This window comes from Lissotriton helveticus, chromosome 4_1, assembly GCF_964261635.1.
Source record: "Lissotriton helveticus chromosome 4_1, aLisHel1.1, whole genome shotgun sequence".
Taxonomy (NCBI): Eukaryota; Metazoa; Chordata; class Amphibia; order Caudata; family Salamandridae; genus Lissotriton; species Lissotriton helveticus.
This window is the reverse complement of record NC_136063.1, coordinates 673829487-673849261: the sequence shown is the minus strand read 5'-3', so window position 1 is coordinate 673849261 and position 19775 is coordinate 673829487. Positions and strand designations below refer to the sequence as shown.

General features: G+C 43.3%; 1 protein-coding gene across 6 annotated transcripts in view; it reads right to left on the bottom strand.

Annotated features, from left to right (window-relative positions):
- Nucleotides 1-19775, bottom strand: part of RB1CC1 (RB1 inducible coiled-coil 1) — a 647143-nt gene that overhangs the window by 401821 nt on the left and 225547 nt on the right. For all 6 annotated transcript variants that reach the window (XM_078687307.1, XM_078687311.1, XM_078687309.1 and 3 more), the window contains 3 exons: nt 16143-16345; nt 12010-12409; nt 10356-10526 (listed from right to left, as the gene is read on the bottom strand). In XM_078687307.1, coding sequence (XP_078543433.1) covers nt 10356-10526; nt 12010-12409; nt 16143-16345 — 774 coding nt within the window. The remainder of the gene's footprint in view (nt 1-10355; nt 10527-12009; nt 12410-16142; nt 16346-19775) is intronic.

Below are 19775 nucleotides of genomic sequence, written 5' to 3'. Positions count from 1 at the left end.
TCGTCTACCTTTGGTACCAGGAAGTACGTGGAGTACACCCCTTTGTTCCGCTCTACGGGAGGTACAGGTTCGATAGCCTCCTTCAACAGGAGTTCTTATGCTTCCCTTTGAAGTAGCACTAGTTCCTTCTTGGCTAGTGCTCTTCTTTTTGGTTTTCTGTTTGGTGGTGTTTTTTCCAACTCTATGCAGTATCCGTACTGTATGGTGTTGAGAATCCATCTGTCTGTAGTTATTTTCTTCCACTCCTGGAAGAAACTGTTCAATCTTCCTCCCACCGGTGTTACGTGCACTTCCATGTGTAGTCCGAGCCACTCCTCTTTGTTGTATGTGTGCTCCACCCCTGGAGTTGTTGAGAGGGTGTGCACTAGTAGTGTGGCAGAGTCACTTGGAGGTCGGTTGTTGTTCACCTCTTCTGTTGTTCCCCGGCCATTCCCCTTCCCGCGAAAGGACTGGCTCCTCTGTTGATATTGCCAGTGTTGGTTTTGCTGGCCCTGTTGCATCGGAGTGTCGCCCTGGTGTGACTGGTGGAAGGTCTGGTGCGACGTTCCCGGCTGGTTTTCCCCTCTCCCGTTTCGTCTCCGTGCCGGGGTTACTCTCTTTTTTCCTCTGAATTGCAAGGCTCCCATGGATCTTGCGGTGTCATTGTCCTTTTTCAGCTGGGTGAGCTTTTCGTCCACTGGTGCTGCGATCAGTGTTTCGCCGTTGAACGGGGTGTTCAGGATATTGTGTTGCACCACCGGTTTAAAGCCTGATATTCTGAGCCAGGCTTGTCTCCTTTCCGTGATGCCCAGCATCATAAGTCTGCTGGCTGTGTCTGCACCGTCCAGTGCTGTTTTTAGGCAAGAATTTGCCACGTTCTTCCCCTCCTCTACCAGGTGCGTAGCTCTTTGCTGGTATTCTTGTGGGAGGTGTTTGACTAACTAGCCCAGGTCGTCCAGGATCTGGTGTTGGTGTCTGTTCAGCAGGGTGTTGGAATTGGCCATGCGCCAGTTCGTTGCGGGATTTCTCTCGATCTTTCTCCCAGTCAGGTCCATCCTTCTGCTCTCCTTGTCTGGAGGTTGTCCTGATGTTGTCGGGACATTGGCTCTTTTCCTTGCTGTTGCCGCAATGATGGAGTCTGCAGTGACCGTTCCCTGGATGTAGGGTGGGTCCTTGGGGGAGTGCTTGTACTTCTTCTCCGTCCTGGGTGTGACGCGTTTACAAGTAGCAGGCTCTTTGAAGGCCTCTCTCCCTTGTCCTTTAATGCTTTCGAGCATTGGCAGGTACTGGCTCCTAGTTTGTATTGGGAGCAGTGTTTCCACGAGGAAATCCGCCTTCGGCTGTTCCTCCTCTAGTTTAACTTTGAACGCTGCTGCTGCGTTCTTGACGACTTCATTGTAAAGTCCAATGTCGTCGGGCGGCGAGGGCCTCGCCGGATATGTGTCCACTCCCTCTTCTGGACTCTCGGCTTCGAGGTCCTGCCACTCTAGGTCCTGTGTGTCCGAGCATGACGAGCCTTGAAAGGTCCTCTGGTCGTCATCTTCCTCCTCCTCGTAGTAGGGGGTCTCTTCTTCTCGATATTCTATACTTGGTTGGTCGCCGCCCTTCGGCGCCTGGGAGTCCTTCTGTGAGGATCCGCTGGCACTGGGTGTTGCTGCGGACGCCGGAGCTTTCGGCGTCGACTCTTTCGGGGTCTTGCCCCTTTTTTCGAGAGTCTTGGGCAGACTGTCGAGAGTCTTTCGAGCCTTTTTGGGGCGCCGAGTCTCCTACCTTTTCTGATGTCTACGTATTATCGGGCTCTACAACCGTGTAGCCATCGTCTTCTTCGGCGACGTAATCCTCCTCGTCGGTCGATAGTCCCAGGTCTTGAAGGGACGGAGGTAGGCCCTCGCCCTGCATGGCGAAGTTAGCTCTTCTTTGCCTCTCTCTCACTCGAAGGGTCTTCGGCGTGCAGGCGGAGCAGGCGTTGCAGTCCCTGCTTTCGAAGTCGACCGGCAGGCAGAGGTTGCAAACTGGGTGCTGGTCTTTCTGAGCGTACGTGTGGTGGCAGGTCCGGCAGAATTTGAATGGTGTGTTGTCCATCTCTTGCGTTCAGGGGGCCTCCTGATTGCGCATTCTCTTCTGGACATCGAAATTCCTCGAAGATCTTCTTCCTTCGTCGTCCCCTTCTATGCTGTAGTCTCACTTCGTCTTTTTAAGTCTTTTCTTCCCAAAAAACTTGGTTCTTGGCTTCTCTTTTCTCAAAATCTCTGGAGCCCTCTCGGGAACGATCCAGACCCAACGGCGGAAAAAAAGAACCTGAAGATGGCGCCCAAGGGAGGGAGCTTTCGCAGGAAGCATGTCGACGTCACACGAAGGACACCAAAAGGTGGGACGTCGACGCCCACCTGGGCTACGGAAAAAAAACAAAAAACAAAGAAAAGACTACGATTCCAGACTCAACCACTAGACCGCGGAATAATGCACAGCATAGTGAATCCAGAAAGATTCACGCTGCAAAACTTGCCTGAGTTTCTGAACCACTAATGGAATGAGTGGGAGAGGAGGCAAAGCAGAGGCAAATAACCACAGGGTGTTGCCCTTGGACCGAGGGTGAGGAAACCTGGAGGCAAAGCTTTGGCATTTCTGCTGTGTGGCAAAGAGATCTACCTCCGGCATTGTGTGAGTAGAATAACGTTGTGTCAATTTCCCACTTGTTTACCTGTTGTTGGATTCTGCTAAGCATACCCGCTCCTGGTAGGTATTCTGCTAGGAGGTGGATGTCATGATGTATGGCTCAATGCCATATGTGCTGAGGTAGATGAAACAGATGTATGGAGTGTGTTCCTCCCTGTTTTTGTAAGTAATACATAGCAGTCATGTCGTCTGCGTGGATTAGAACCACCTTTTGTTGATGAAAAGTTTTGAAAGCTAACTCAATCGCAAGAAGCTCTAGATGATTGATGTGTGTAAAGAAGTTTGCAGTGGAGACCACTGATCAAACACACTGTGAGATCTTCTATGTGCGCTCCCCAACTGTGTAAGGATGAGTCTGTTGCAATGGTTAATTGTGGAACGTGGGCCTTGAAGGGCCGACCCTGCAACAAGCTGTTGTTCCACCACTGCAGAGAGTAATGAGTCACAGTCCTATCAACACTAGATCTTGTAGGTGCCACTCTGCTTGTGACCATTGTGACTGTATACACGGTTGTAGGAAGCAGCAGTGCAGTCATGCCTGTGGTACTATGGAAATGCCTGATGCCATCATACCTCTAAGGCTTAACACATCATCAACAGCTGCAAAGTTTGGCATTTCGACATGATCTGTGGCCGGACAAAAGCAAGGCTTACGTTTTGCTGCATAGACTCATGAGGAAGAGGTATCAAGCATATTGTGTGAACCACCAACACTGTGTTAATGTCAAGTCTTTTTGGTGAAAATGGCCAACAACCATTGCAGTCCAAATAAATAAAATACTAAAAGCCTGTGATGATGCATCAGTCTTCATACTTTATAGTGTGAATCTTTTAACATTGTCCTAATTATATTACTACTGTACCAATAATCAAATCCTGTCATTTTGTAAAATGATCTCAACAAGTCCCACAGAAATGTACACGCAACAATCCGCCCCTTATACCACCTCTTGTGAGATGCTCCTCTATTGGTTCTCTGAAAAGCGATGAGCACATCCTTACTGCTAGGTCTGCACTACACAACAAGCATTGAAAATGTAATAGATCTCGCCTTTGATTAAGTTAAAGCCATTTGCTTGTCTAATGGTATTGTATTCTAGCTTTTAGTGTATATTTGTGATTAGTTGTATGTAGTTAGAATTGTTTTGTTAGCTGTGTAGTAGTTTAAAGCATAGCGTTAGTAGGAAAAGAGCAGTGTTTCAGATTTGGGAGGTGAATGAATAGAATAGTATGTGTTAATTTCATATAGTGAGGATTACAATAGCATGAGGCAGATAAAAGGGGCCAGGGGAGAGCAAATATATGCACATATCACAAATATAAAGCAAATAATGCAAAGCTAGAATACAATACCATTAGCAAAGCAAATGGCTTTAACTTAATCAAAAGCGAGATCTATTACATTTTCAATGCTTGTTTATAATGAAATCAGCAAAATTGCATGTCTAGGAATGCAGAGAAAAAAATCAATGGACTGGAGCAGTTATTCATTCTTTGACCTAGGAATGTTGCATGTAATGTAAGGAGTGTGGTATCTTGTCTTGGTGTGAATTTAATGTAAAGTGTGTGGTCTTGGTGTTGTGTTGCTAACTTCAGAACAGGGCAGTCTATTATCCAATTCTAGCTTTATCGTTTTACCACAATTGTACAGGTCTGAGCAAGCCATCTTGGCTAGGCAGAATTTCGTAAAGGAAATGGTTCCATTATGTAATGCATTAAAGCACCAAGAAGCCTTTCAAGTTGCTGTGCTATATAAGTTAAATTACAGACTGAGTGATTGAGAATTTCCCCGTAAATTTGCCTTACTCCCGAAAGTTCAGGAGCATGTCACACTGTTGTCCAGCTTTACAAAAATGTGTGAAGCACAGGGCTACATAAAAATCAGCAGTGCTGTGTTTACCCAAGGGAAGGCAACTGGAATCATGTAGCAGAGGAGCAGCAAATTATGTGACAGGGTTGACTAAGTTATGTAGCAAGAAAAGGTAAATTATGTAGCTTAATGGGGCACTTTTTTATTGCATTATTTAGCAATTTTTTACTCGAGGTGATACTGCCTGGGTAAAGATTTCACCACATTAGTACAAGCTGAAGAACCAGATGCAGGAATAAACAACTGAAAGATAATCAATAACCTTTGTGAAAAACCTTGCACTGTGTGACAACACATGTCATGATTTTTTTAGTAACTTTTGATACGTTTGTGTTAGGAACTATTTTTTGGGGGCTAAAATCTGCAGTTTATGCAGCAGATGATGGATTATGTGGCAAGTGCGGAGAATCCATAATTAGACGAAAAAAAGCCATGGTAGCAGCATTGCATAATGCAATTGTTTCCGGTCCAGGGAAGGCATGGCTTGGCAGTTCGGGCTGGACTGTTCCCATGAGGCACAGGGTCAGACTGATTTGCATATAGCCATGTCTGAACTGGGGTGGCAGAGTGGGCTAAAGAACGGTGATGGATTAAACCCAGATCTTTTGACTGGGTGTGAGTGTTTGATTGGTTCAGATGCTCCGTCCATCACCACCCCCTTTTGTACCGCTGGGGTAAAATTGCAGCACCATAATTACCAAGAGTTGCTCGCCAATGATGAGATCATTCATGTTCACCCAGACAAAACGCTGTTTCTGCAGAGTGGTGCCAAGGCAAGCCAGTGGTGAGCTGCGCTACAATCTGGACATAAGGGACAACCTCTCGTACATATTTCTATGTGCAGAGAAGTGCCTATGATTACATTGCATGGTGTGTTATTTTTAGGTCGAGGGACCTATAAACTGCGCAAAGCGCAGCTTCCGGTCCGGAGATCTTATGGTTTGGAGTAGGGCAGTTTAAACCCGCCTCTCAGCTGCGTTCGCTTCCATTGGCTGGCTTCCTAAACGGAGGCCAGCCATTGGAAGAGAAGGGAGTCACTCCAAACAAGCCCCGTCTTTTTCGGATTTGGGGGCGTAAGTTTTGCTGTTCTTTAGCTCGTGACGTCGTCCGTCACTCAGGACAGCAAAACACGCCCCCAATCCTAAAAATTTCGGAAGCTTTGAGGCAGCCATTTCTGCCCGACCACCGCCGCTGCCGGAAGAAGTCCCGTCGTGGGGATCCCCCCCATCGGGTGCTCACCCCGCTGTATATTTAAATTAAAGAGGGAGCCTACCCCTCATCAGCCCAGCATTACCGCCGCAGCCCAGGACACCCGAAAATCGTAGCCGCAACCCGGAAGTACAGTGGGCTAGGCAGGAAGCGGACGGGAGGTCTCCCCGCGCTCCTGCCCGGCAAGGAGAAGAAGCCCGTCCCCAGCTGCCGACGACCGGAGAAGCCCAGCAGCCCAGCCCGCGGCAGAGAGGAGCCGCCGCCTCCCCAAACAGCCGGTGAGTGCCGTTTTTCTTGCTGATGGTTGACCTGCTATATCCAGTGCTTATTTTGTTAAATAAAGTCTGGTACCCAAAAGTTTTTATTAGGAACTAGCATCTGAATGCCGGTTTGCTGAACATACTTGTTGAATCTTGTTGAAATAAAAGTTACAAATAATATATATAATGCTATACAGTGTGTGGGATGTCACTTGACAAACCTCAAGCAATTTTCCCCTTTGTCGCGCTCATTTTCTGAAATTAAGAGTAGTAATGAAGTCTGATAAAGAAAGGTGGCAGAAAGCTCACAAAAATATCGAAACTGTTTGCAAAACCTGTGTTCGGCTCGTAAGGGCTGCTGGTAATCGACTGAAATCTGTGGCTTGTCTGGCCTTAAATTAACCTACTCAAGCAACAGATTTTACTGGTAGTTATTAAGCTATTAAATGGGTGCTTTCTGGACAGTTAGTAACAAAGTAGAGCTTTTCTTGGGCATTTCGAAAGCTACTTAAGACAGATGTTTTTCGACTTGAATGTCTGTTTCCCTCCTTCTTATCTGTGGAAAAGCTGTGCAGACGACCCTATAAAGGCATGTTAGCTTCTGTATTTTAGGCGAAGACGGCTGTTTCCGTGAACGATGTAGTATAAAATAGGCTGGGTTGTTAAAAACATTCAGGCTTCCCGACAGCGAAGGATGCAATCCTCCTAGAATCTGCGATTCCAAAACGTTCCTTTTCTCTGCGACAAGGCTTTGTTAAGACTTCGGGCACCGGGGGGACTTGCTTCCCGTGCTGCAGGCAGACGTCACATCTGGCTACGGCAGTGGAAAGTTTTGCAGCTGCAAAAAAAACCTTTCAACAGATTTCCTTCTCGGGAGTCAGTTTTGGTGCTCAGCTCAGTTCAGTTCAGAGGCATTGTTGAAGGGTCCGATAGAAGGGCGAAAATACTTTCTCGCCTGTCTCTTTCGGTTCCTAATGAGGTGGAAACAATTATCAATCGGTTTGTGATTACTTCTAGTGCAGAGTGGTGGATCCTAATAAAGAAACTGAAGACTGAAAACAGGGTTCCTGACAGGGATAATTTTGGAAAGAATGTATGTGTATATGTATATGTGTGTGTGTGTGTGTGTGTGTATGTGTGTGTGGGTGTGTGTGTGTGTGTGTGTGTGTGTGTATATGTGTGTGTGTGTGTGTGTGTGTGTGTGTGTGTTTATATATATAATATAATGTATATATATATATATGTATGTATATATATATATATATATACATACAGACGCGCGCAAAGACCCTGTGATGTTCGCATGTTACTGTGCAGTAACACAATGTTTTGTTCTCCTTCAAGGAAGTGGAAACTGAACTTGACTTCTGCTGTTCTAAGGTTTAAAGGCCTCCCTGCCACGTGGACTAGTGACACACTGCACATCAGGACCTGTATAAAGGCCCAATCAAAAAAGCAAGATTTTTGCAGGGAACTTTCTATTAACTGGCAATGCTGACTGCTAAAACATTCCTGAGAACTCTAGTAAACTGAAACACCTGGTGGTCTCCAAAGCGCTGTGTTGGGACTTGATCAGGTCCTGAGGTACTTAGAGTAGTAATGAAGGTGCTACGAGGAAACACACGAGCGGGAGGTTTTACGGTTAATCTATGCCATAATGACATGTTCATCTCATCATCAATACAATTAACCTCAACGTAGCAACATCATTGATTTCTCCGCACTCCGAATGAACCTTTTCTGTCTCAGAGTGCCTTACTCTGTTGCCCATACTGTAGGTTAAAAGAATGAGAAATGCGTGGATGGATGAAATACTTTTAACATTACAAAGGATGCTGATACTTTAAAACAAAATCCCTTTTCCCCCAAAAGTAGGCCTCTTAGCCATAATTGACTAAGAAAATGCCACACTTGCTAAAAATCTGAATACTATATATAATATATATTTTGTGGTTGAAACGTCTGGGTAGCCTAGTCTAAGGAAGTGATAAGGGCTGGAGCCAATACATTGTGAAAAATTAAGGAACATGGGTTTGCAAGGATCCAGGGAACCAGACCCTGCACACACGGCCATTCGAAAGAAGCCTTGAATATCCATGTTTCTAGCTTCATTCACAAAACCGACGTTTTACATTAAGAATCGAGTCCTTTTCATCCAAGAGGGAAAGTATTATTTGAACGTTTTAAATAGTTAAAAAAAAATATTTATTTGTATACCTACATTTGCCTGGAATTGTGTGCCGATATTGTCCCGATCAAGAAACCTGAATAAATCTATTGTGACAGAAAATGGTTATTGTTTAAAATGCATATGTTTTATTGCTAGACACTGATAACACTGAAATCTATATACTATGAAAAAAATTGACCGCAGAAAAGGGCTGTTTAGCAGCTAGAGCATCCATTGGCTCTTGTTTAGTAATGAACATTTCTAGTTTGAGTAAATGTCGTTAAATGAGACTTCTTTGCTTTTGATGTGCCAGTTTTACTTTCAAAAATGTTCCTGCAGGTGACTTGCCGTCTCTAAACCATAGACTGCACATCTGACCCCAGGGGTGCGAGTCCACACGATCATTGTATTTTGCATTGTAGTGTTGTACACTTAGTGAAGGGATGATATTTTACAGTCTAGACCTGCTAGAATAAAATAACTTGGCAGCACGCTAGTTTCGAATGTGCATTGAGATCCAGCAAATCCACACGGGATTATCCGCCTGCCTAGTATTGATTTTACTTTTGTCTTCTTTTATATTCATCCTGTTTCGTCTTCTTATTCATCGTATTCTTGTTGACCGCGCCTGCGTACAAAGTAAAGATGTTGCCCGTTCCACAAGGTGTAAAAGTGGGTGTGCAGAATGTGGGAACTCCTGGGAAATGGCTGAAGGGAGAACATGGTTTGGGAATGGTTCAGTCACAAGAGTTATGCATCCAATTTCCTGACGCGTTTCTTTTCACGTGTTCTTACCCTAGCTTTCAGTGTAGAGCGTATTTATGAATAAATGATCTTACAATCATCTTTTCATACAATTGTAACTACTCCAATGAAGGTTCTCAACCAAAACCATAGTAATGAGACTAAAATAAATGCAAGGGGCTAAGCAGTGAGCCCATTTTATAGGAATATGGGTTCTCTGCAGATTGTTAGAAATATTGGGGGGCGACAAACAAGCTTTTATTTATATTACTGGAATTCATGGCAGTCAATATAATAGACAATATGTGTGTGGGGCTCTGTGTGTGTGGGGCTCTGTGCATTTGCGAGCTATTAAGCTATTGGCATTGTAAATGACAATGCCATTTATTTAACGATTAAGCTATTGGCAATGTAAATGACAATGCCATTTATTTATGATAAGAAAAAAACATGTCATGAGCAATGCCATAGCTCTACCTATAATAATGCCGAGACCATTGCATTGTAAATGCTTGTTTAACAGGGGTTAGGTGTAATAAATCGTGCAGATTTATTTTTGTCTATTGTTTGACTCTGCTTTCAACCATATCAGGCATTCCATGCAAAGCCAGGTCATTCGACTTAAGTCGATGGTGTTTGCAGAGTTTACTCAACTTTACAGCCACTTTGCATATATCTACAGGTGCTTGGTTACAGGTGAGCCAAAGCAGTTTTGTGGAGTGCTTGTGGCGACTTTTCAGCACCACACAAAACTTTTATCTGCAAAAGTTGATTGACACTGCCATTTGCATCACTTTGCACCACGTATTGCCTCGCCCGTGCAAAGGTACCGCCCCCGAGTAACGCAGAACTACTCACAGAATAGGCTGTGGGACTCGAACAGTAGAAGGTAACCTATTTTACTGAAATGCAGTGTGATTTCAGAGCCCCTCCCCCCTCCGAAAATGTTTCCCCAATGGCTGGCCACCGTTTAGCATAAACGGTGATGCCGTTTATCGCCAGCCATAAGATCTCGCCAGCAAGACTGCGCATGCGAAACATAAAACGAAAAACAGACCGTGTAATGTAAAAGAAAAAAATGAATAATATAAATGAATGAATGAATAAAAAAAAATATATAAATTGCAAAAGAAAATACTGACTTTTATAGCAGTGGTGTGATCAGAACAGCCTGATGTAGGCTTTACAATGACACAATGATGGTTACACCAACAAGGTAGGACAGAGCACAGAAGGACACACCACTGGAAATTAACTAATACTAAAGACTTACAATATAAAGTGGAGTAAATCTACAGATGTGAGCAGTTCTTGCAAATTGCAAAGTAGGGACTCATTAAGGTTGTGGCCTACAACCATGCAACTTATATAGTTCCATGGTTTCTATTACTATCAAATGTTTACACATATTCCAAGTTCCTTGTTCAAAGATAACGGAAACAAATACCTGAGCAAGTTCTTTTTGTTCATTCACCAGCCTGCTGCAGCTGGCTATCATCTGATCCAGAGCATAGAGCCTATCTTCAAGTCCTTTGATGGCTTTCATGTTCTGATTATCTAATTTGGCAATAGTTTGTCGACCTTCTGCCAAAAAGGGATGTATTATTCGTGGGTCCAACTGAAAGACAAACAAAGAACATATAATTTGGAGAACACATTATTCATATTAAAACAATGCTCATGCTTATTTTATTTGTCAAGCATAAATTGCATTACCTTAGTTGTTTTCAGGGGCTCACTCAAGAGTGAATGAAGTGGAGAAGGTATAGTACTCTGTGGTGGATAGGGTCACTGAAGGGACAAGCGATTTTGTTACAGGACAAGTAGGTTTATGAAGCAACCTGTCCCATGGACAAGTAGATATTTTATTAAATTCCACACCCCTGTTAGAAGAATCTGTCAGAAATCAAGTACTCTGAACAGCAAAATTGATCTGCTGTAATTTTTTCAAACTTTCTCCAAAATTGAAACTATTGGGGCTGTTCAGATATGTTTGTTTATACTGAAATTTCAATTGGTCTAAACTTCAGGTGTAAGTTTATACCTTTTATCCACCTGCAGCGTTTAATTTCTTTTGGGAAAACCAAGATTTAGTGCCCAAATATTACCTCGAGGAGGTTTGGCAAGTGGTCAGGAAGAGCTTCTCTGGGACTTTGCACATGCAGGGTATATTCAACCAAGCTCAGCCCCCCCCTCTCTTCCCCCCCATGAGCAGCATGGGAGAATACAGTATATGATTCACAGGAAACCATATTAGAAGAAAAGGAGCAGCGGTACGTTGGAAAAGACAAACTATTGCAACCTACAGCCCCTTGAGGAAAAAGTAACCAGAAGGACTGCCTGAAAAAATCCTTATGGTACCACAGCATTTGGCTTTAAAGGTCCATCATATATGGACATGTATTTAAACAAGCAAAGAAGCAGGGCAGAAATCTATTACAAGTAAAAGGAATCTGCAGAATCAATGCATGGACTTCTCGATACCAAAAAGTTAGGAAAGAGGAAAAAATACAAAAAGTTGAGGGAAAAAAGGAGATATAAGCCAATCCAGGTCAGCATAAAACCTTGCAGAAAAAATAATCTGGACTGTGGAAGGTGTAATGAAGGAACAGAGGCCAAGTGTTACTAGGCTTTGCATGTGCTCTAGCTTGATTGTTAAGCTATATTCTGGGCAAAAGGTCAACTTAATTATTGGGCCTGGAAGTACCATGATTCTAAATCGTATGATCTCCTAATCAAAGATGAAGGTGAACCATTTATTTTTAAAATCCAAATCAAATATATCCTCCTCACAATCGTCCAACCTACTGATCTGCTGTGTAGTCAATAAGCAGCTATCCACATTGAAGTGGTAAAGTGCCCAAAGCCTTTACTTACAGCACCTGATAAACAAAGTGATTTGAAAGTGAACTGAATTAACTGGATGGTGTATAGTTGGCAGTTTTTCATTACTCAATAACTGTGTAAAGCAGGATCAGACAGACTAGTGTAATATGTGAACATTAACGAAAGAACATAAATTTAAATACGATACAAACTCACTTATTTGTATATAGGTAGTATGCAAATTATTGAAAAACAAACCATATCAATGTACTTACTCTGCTCATAGACTCGAAACACTTCCTAACCAAAGACTCCACATCGTTTGGTCTGTCCTGTACATTTATCCAGTCTAACAATGAGACATTAAAAGAAGGCAGATTTTCATCACAAATTTCTTCAGAGGTCTGAGAGTCCCGAGGTCCCCCAACACTTTCTGAGTCAGTGCCTTCCTGAGCAGATTGTTCCACTGTCTTGGAAAGTAAAGTTAAATGTAACTTGTTCATTTGAGGTTCTTCAGAAAAAAGCACCACATCACTAGACTTTTCGGTATCCAGACTTTCAGTTCCCTCGAGTTCAGCAGAAGAGATCATTCTCCCTAGGCACATTCTGTAGCTATGTCTGGTCAGGCACTCCAGCAGTGGAATCTTGGCCATTACAGAAACTGCTGCCCCCAAGCTTAAAATTGTAAGAGAAAAAGAAGTAAAAACAGAAACATTAGCATATACAACCAAAAGATGTGCTCTTCTAGGAAAGATGTACAGACTAGCAGATAAGGTAATGAAATAGGAGTAAATGTACCAGTTTGGCAACACATCAGACCATTGCTATTTCAGTTTGCAGATCGCATACACAAGCATGATACATGAGCATGATATATGACAAACCATAATGCAAAAACAAAATAATCCCTTTGAAAAATAAGAAAAAGACTAAAGACACTTTACTATTGAGAGATTTAAGTCATTTCTTACAACAATAAATAGCAGTTCTAATATATCGAAAATTGAGTTAAGTAGCAAAAATTTCAACAACAGATGACAGCAATGTCAAGGAGTAGAGGAAAGCAAAATGTGCCATTGGCATAACTGTCCGCACAAATAGAAAGATCAATAGGTTTTATCCAACTGAAGAAATGAATTCAATGAGGCCTGGACAGGAGTACTAGCTTGTTTGTGACTCTTCTTCCCTTGACATTAAGACATTAAGCAGTTTTGACATCAACCCTTTCTTTCTGTGGCCTCTTGTGAACTGCCTTTTAAAATCATTTTTAGGTCAAGGCTGAGCAGCGCATGTGCTGCTGCGAGGCATGCAGTAGTGGAGTATGTCTTTGAAGCCCCGCCCACTCTCCGCCCATATTTTTAATGGACTTGTTTCATTGTCTTTCATAAACGCAGGCTTCTGAGTCGTTATTAGACTTGTTAGCTTCTCCTTGGCACCGCCTTGTCTGCATTTATTACCTCCCTTAATGACTGGACCTTTTATTTATCTTATTGGCTTGAGCAGTATTTTGTTTAATGATATGCCCCTATTCCAGCCCCTAGGTCGCAGCACGCCATCCGCTTTTATTTCACTTACTGATGGTGGTCCGTTTCAACTATAGCGGCTGTGTTTCTTTCTTTCTTTCACTTACTAATGGCGGTCCGCTTTAAGTATAGTAACAGCGATACTTTTTTTTTTATTTACTAACGACCATGCAGCACTTTCACATTCATGAAGGCCACGCCCTTTTCTTTAGACAAGCTGTGTCTAAAGAAGGGTGCGCGGCCGCTATTGAAGTGAAAGGGCAGCATGGGCAATTTTATAACAAGCATTGGCATAGCCAATAGGTCTCGCCTTTGGGACCTTATAAGTGTTTAGCGATGCAACAGTTCTTGCACCAAGGATATTGTGCTGCATAACTAAATACATATAAGGTCACAAAAGCTAGACCTATTGGCTATGCAAATGCTTGCTAGATTGTGCGAAAGTGACCAAATTAGAGCTCTTTACACAAGCACCAGATTACATTACATGAGTCAGATTTCTGTTTTTAAGTCACGGGGAGAATGGTGGTTGCAGGACTAAAAGGGTCAAACTGGACAAACGAGGATTAGCAGATTTTCGTTTTGTTAAGCCTGTGGGTGGGATGCAGTGGCAAGGCCATCAAACATTGCAGTGTGCGGTTGGAGCGTCTTACAGCTGTTGAAAGAAAGAAAAAAAGTGGGGTAGTGTGTCGAGGTTTGTTATTGTGGTGGTTTTTGGAGAAGTAGGGTGCACTGTGTGTTGAAGACAGAAATATTTACCCGCTGCAGTACAAGAAGATTGTACATACCTGCCATTATGGTTGTGACTGAAGAGAGAGCGTGATTGACAAATCCTCCAGGACTGGAAAAAGAAAGCCGGATGTGCTTCTTGATGAGCCACCTAAGTTAGTTGGCCTGCCTGGTCTGCAAATGTCCACATCACTAATAAACATCAACACAGCTGGTGCCCGGGAGAGAGACTGCAGAGAGGGTGGTGGGAGAGAGGCCAAGCGGCCCCTTAACACTAAAGGCACGGTGACGCACTGTGAGGAACTGCCTGACACTGCCTGGCCCATGACTGGAGTGTGTGCGCGTGAAAATGCACCGCTGCTATTTGTTCGGTAAGGACCCAAAATATTGCAACACTACATGTGCTGTGTGCAATTGAGAGCGTTATTTTTAATGCTGCTCGCAGTTTATCAGTTTTGCATGTTTACTTGCCTACTGCCCCTGCTTGAGAGAATCCTATTGGGTGTAGCCCCCACTGTAGGGATTGCGCCGGTCCCCTTGGTGATGGTAAAATTTTTGTGAATCAAAATATTTTGAAGTGTGTGTTTTCAAACTTGTAATTCAAAACATACATTCACTGCGATAGCTGGCAGGAAGCCTTGTTGATGTGAATGTTGCCCCTGATAAATGCGGTGACTTGAATGTCTCTTATTTATTTTTTATTTATTTTTTATTATTTATTTCAATGGTTTGTGTTTAAGGGGTTTTGTGACCAGTAGAAGCTATAGATGCAGTTTGGATCCAGGTTCGGTAAACGCAGCTTTCCACTCATACGTTGATGGTAAATCGAGGTTCATTAAGTGGGTAGTAGTAACATTTGCAATTTACAGCGCTTAGAAATGGCAAAAGTGTTATGTATCAAATTATTAGTGTAAGATCCTTCAGTATCCTGTGCGCAACACCTATGGATATTTCAAGCTGCACTGGTGTTGTGAGAGGGAAGCTTGCACTCCTGCTTCCTTCCTTCGCACCCTGTGTTTGTTGTTGCCTACCGTATACTAAGCGCGCTTATGCACTCTGAACCTTGTGCATGTCAGGGTCGCTTGCACTTGGCTGCCTTTGCTTGTTCTGCACTGTGTTATCTGTGGTTCTGTGGCAAGAGAGCTGTGCTTATTAAAAAACAAGGGAGGGCGAGGGTGAGAAGAAAAGTGCGGCCGCAAAAGTGAACGCGACCACCATCTGTTTCCAATTAACGAGATCGCGAAACAGGCAAATGTAAGCAAGCGCGGGCGCGATAATTGGAAACAGATGGCACCGCTGGTCGCTCCCGCAAGGTGTATGCCGAACATGCAAGAGTGCTCATTGGAAACATTTGAGTTTTTCAAAATGTACAGACTAATTCCAAGAAGTCATCTCCTATGCAGCGCTTGCACGCTGCGCTAGGCTCGACCTGAAAATGAGCATCTGTCTACAGATAAGGATTAGTAGGAGACTTCAGAGAGTGTGTTTTTAAATTGGGCTTCTCCAACGAGTAGCCTGTGAGCTACTGAAAGTTCACTCGCTATCTGACAGTATCTCTCCTGTGTGCACCCTAGCTTACTAAATTTGAAGTGTTTGCTTTGCTTTAGTTAATATACTGATACCAAAATTGAAAAGGGTGTATTTGAGGTGAAAAAATGCACACTTCTGAGCAACATTCAGATGACGCCAACACTATAATTTTATAATATAGTTAACACATGTGCCATAGATGCCAGGAAACATGACCTGTCAAGCGCAATTAGGATTATCTAAATCATTTAGAGAAACACATAAATCTGATTATTATTTAATGGTGGTTTAATTTAATAGCTTATTTCCACCAATTTATGTAATGTTGTATCATCACAACAGTGTAATTTTCAAATGTTTTATGATTATATACTCGCATCGCTCAGTGTGACTTTCTTTAGCATTACACAACAATGGCTACAAACGTAGAACGTGATGGATAATTTAGCATTACTTTATGCATATGTTCAACTATATATTGGTTATCGGAGTCAGTTTGTTCTAAGAAAGAAAATAGCATTGAAAGTTGTCAACATTAGTTTGTGCCAAAGATACTAAAAGTACAAAATGTACGGCACAAACTGTTATTTTAAAAATGTTTTTTTTTTTTTACAAATGTCACTTACTTAGTAAGCTTCACCTTGATGTCATCTATAGATTGTAGATAGCCCGAATATGCGTTTTCAAACCTGAGTAGGAGCTTTTGGTAGGAGTGCGTACAATCTTCTAAATTGGCCATGATAGCAGCCCAACCCTGATGTTGAAGGTGCTCATCATGGACCAGGCCTTCACAAAACGAGCAAAGCTTCTTGGCAACTTCATACATTTCCTAGGGGAAAGAAAATCAAGTACCTTCCTCATGAGAAAGAAGCTACATGCCAACGGGAAAAATATCTAGAAACCAGATTGCAAAATCAAAAATCAAGCTGACCAAAACACAAATACATGACAAGAAAGTTAGAAATTAATTCCAGCAACGATACCAACTGTACATTTCAATGCTTATAATATGTGCACTATGAGGGCGGAAATATGGCAACACTTTTAAAAACCTCTAGTTTTTGGATAAAATTAAACTCCCAGTGATATCGGTAGGCAAGTTATATTAAAAAAAAATTTTAAAAATTTAAAAACCTTCCACAAACAAACAGTGCATGTTTTGTTTACTTTTTCCATTAAATAAGCTTCTTCCATTTGAAACTGCATTGTTCACCTATCCCATCTTTTTTACACCACTGATGAGTACTTATACTCAAAGAAAAGCTGCAGACTAGGATCGCGAACATCACCACTTTAACCATGCTCACTGCCCAAAAAATGGTCACAAATGTTTGTGTTTACATGATGAAGTTTAACTTCAGTTTTACTGAATTTTAAGTTGCTTAATTCCTCTTTCATGGTAGGGAGGGGGTCTTCTTTCCCAGCATTAGCAAATAACTACACAGCATACAAAGTTGAGATGTTTAGCTTTTAAGGGTGAAGTTAATCAAGAGGAGACTAGCTCGAGTAAAAAGGGTTAACAAAAATTATTAATTTTTAATTCAAGGACTCAAGTATGTTTCGTCAGGGGGTAGTGGCACCTGGTGGGTGTGCTCATGAAGCCCTCACCCACCAACCTAGTTGGTGGCATGCTTCATCATCGGGCCCACCCAGTGACACCTAACGTGTCCCGGGTGTGCTTCGACGCCTGATTACAGTGGAGCAGGTATATTGCTGAGTGTGCGGTGAAGAGTGTTATGGGATGTGGATTAAAACGGCTTGGCGGGGGTCCCAGTACCCGAAGGTGAATTAGACTTTAATACCTGGGCCACCGTCAGCGGTTAAAAATAAGGCTGTTGGATGTTAGAGGCGAGTTACGACCTCCCACATCCTGAGACGGGTCAACATGTTTCAGCCAGTGCCTTATGAATATGCTGGCTTTCTTCAGGACGAATTAAAATATGTGTGTGTAATTAAAACTAGTGGGTGTGTAATTCAGACTATGTGTATACACGCCCTAAAGTGTTTTTCTATGTGTGAGAGGGGGATTCCCTTCTCAAAACACCTGTACATATAACATGTAAGGACAAAGACAAAACATACAAGGGGAAAAGAGAGTCACTTGAATGTATTGCATTATATACATCTGGCTGCCGACTTTATAGCGATGTGGGTGCAGGCTATAAGCGGCTACAGTGTAATGGTATTGGTGGTACCATTATGGTGAGGTTCGCACTGGAAGTTCGGGGGTGGAGTGGCTAAAACATGGTATTCACAACATTAGTGCATGAGTGGTAAAAGAAAAGAAAGGAAAGAAAACGCAAGAACTCTTTCTTACGCTAGTTTGAGTAGAATGCTACTTCAAGGCTGTGAAGTGGCAAGGGTTGGCCCTGTGGGGGAGAAAAAAGGTTTTGGCCACTTAGAATGAGGAGACCTGTGGGAGAGAAAAGCGCTTACCCGTGATGAAGGTGATGGTTCGTCATACTCACAGAATTACTGGGCAGAGCCTGCTTTGGACCTGTAGTGCCTCCTTCGCAGTACCGGTAAGTAATGGCCATTGCTGCTGGGGTTTTATACTGTGGTTGATTGAATAATTGTTCGCATCTGCATTGTAGGGGAAAGGGTAGAGAGACTCGATCTGCCGAGTCATTGCGCTTGCAAGGGCGCCCAGGTGCGTAAGGAGAAGTGGCGAGCTTTCGCGCATGCGTGGTACTAGACGCTCGTAAAGCGCATGTGTGGACGGTAGTGTTATGTCCGCACATGTGCGTTGGGGGAGTGCGCGCGGGTTGTATAGTCGCGCATGTGCTGGCGGATGATTAGTGCCCTCATTGTGTTAGGGGCTTACAAGTACACTGGATTGGAATAAGTATAACACTGGCGCATTAGGGGTATAATCAGAGGACCCTCGTGGTACAATGCCACAACGATACTTTGGCCATATTCATGGGTGGAGTTCCAAGGCCTCAGTGTTTAGAACTGTAGGGCTCTATCAACAAGGGGATATTTACAAGGGGTTCCTAGTAGGGTTGGCTCAGCAGGTGGATCAGGAAGGTATTGGAGGTATAGCCCTTGGGTCACGAGTATGTCAGGGAGTTCCAGGGAATGGCGTCGTTAAGACCCTCAGTGGCTGTAGAAAGGCGATATATCCATCGCTGTTCTTTACCCAGAAGTTTCTTGTCATTATCAATTGTGCTTTCAGGGATTTGCTCAATGATTGTCCAGTTTAAGTCATTGGGTGTATGGCAGTGGGTGATGAAGTGGTTAGTTAGTCTGCTCACATTTTTCTTGCATCTTATGGTGCTTCGATGCTCAGTTATTCTGGTTTTAATTTTTCGTGTTGTCATCCCCACATAGCGGAGGCCACACGTGCAAGTGAGAAGGTATATCACATTTCGTGAGTTACAGTTGGTGTGGTTGCGTTGGGTCCAGATTTTGTTGGACTCAAGGTTCAAGGTTTTGGTGTGTGTAGTGAGGCGACACACACTACAGTCATTGCAGGGGTAGTGTCCAGTGATCTTGGGCAGTCTCCATGCATTCAGAACGGTGTTCATTGGTTGTTTTGGTTGTGGTCTGGGTCGGGTGCTCACCAGTTGATCTTTTAAATTGTTGCATCTCTTGTACGCAAATCTCGGTGTGTCCCATTTTCTCTGTCCAGAGTTGATTATCCTCCAATGTTTTTTAATGATTTTTGCTACTTCGTTGGACGCTGTGTTGTAGGTAGTAACACAGGTGATGGGTTGTTCCTGATCCTCCTTTGTGATGGTCTCAAGAAGAGCGTCGCGATTCTGATTTCTCGCCCTTTTCTGGGTTTTACGGATGATGGCTTTGGGGTAGCCACGACTTTCGAGTTTAGTGGCCAGGTCTGCTGATTGTGATTTGTAATCACTCATGTTGGTGCAGTTTCTCCGTATGCGTAAAAACTGGCCGAATGGTATATTCTCTTTGAGAGGGCGGGGGTGAAAGCTCGTGAAGTGGAGCAATGCATTCCTCGCGGTTGGTTTGTAGTATGTTGTTGTGATCAGGGTCCCGTCTTTGGCTGTGATGTCCAAATCTAGAAAGGGAAGTTGGTGGTTACTTGCTGTGCTGGTGAAGTTCAAGTATTGATCCCTGGTGTTAAGCCAGGCCATGAATCTGTCAAGGTCGGTCTGAGATCCCTGCCAGATTACCAGAATGTCATCAATATACCTGTGCCATTTCAGGATGTGATGATTGAACGGGTTAGTTTCCACAGCGATGTTGGTGCGTTCAAAGTGGTGTACATACAATCCTGCCACGCTTGG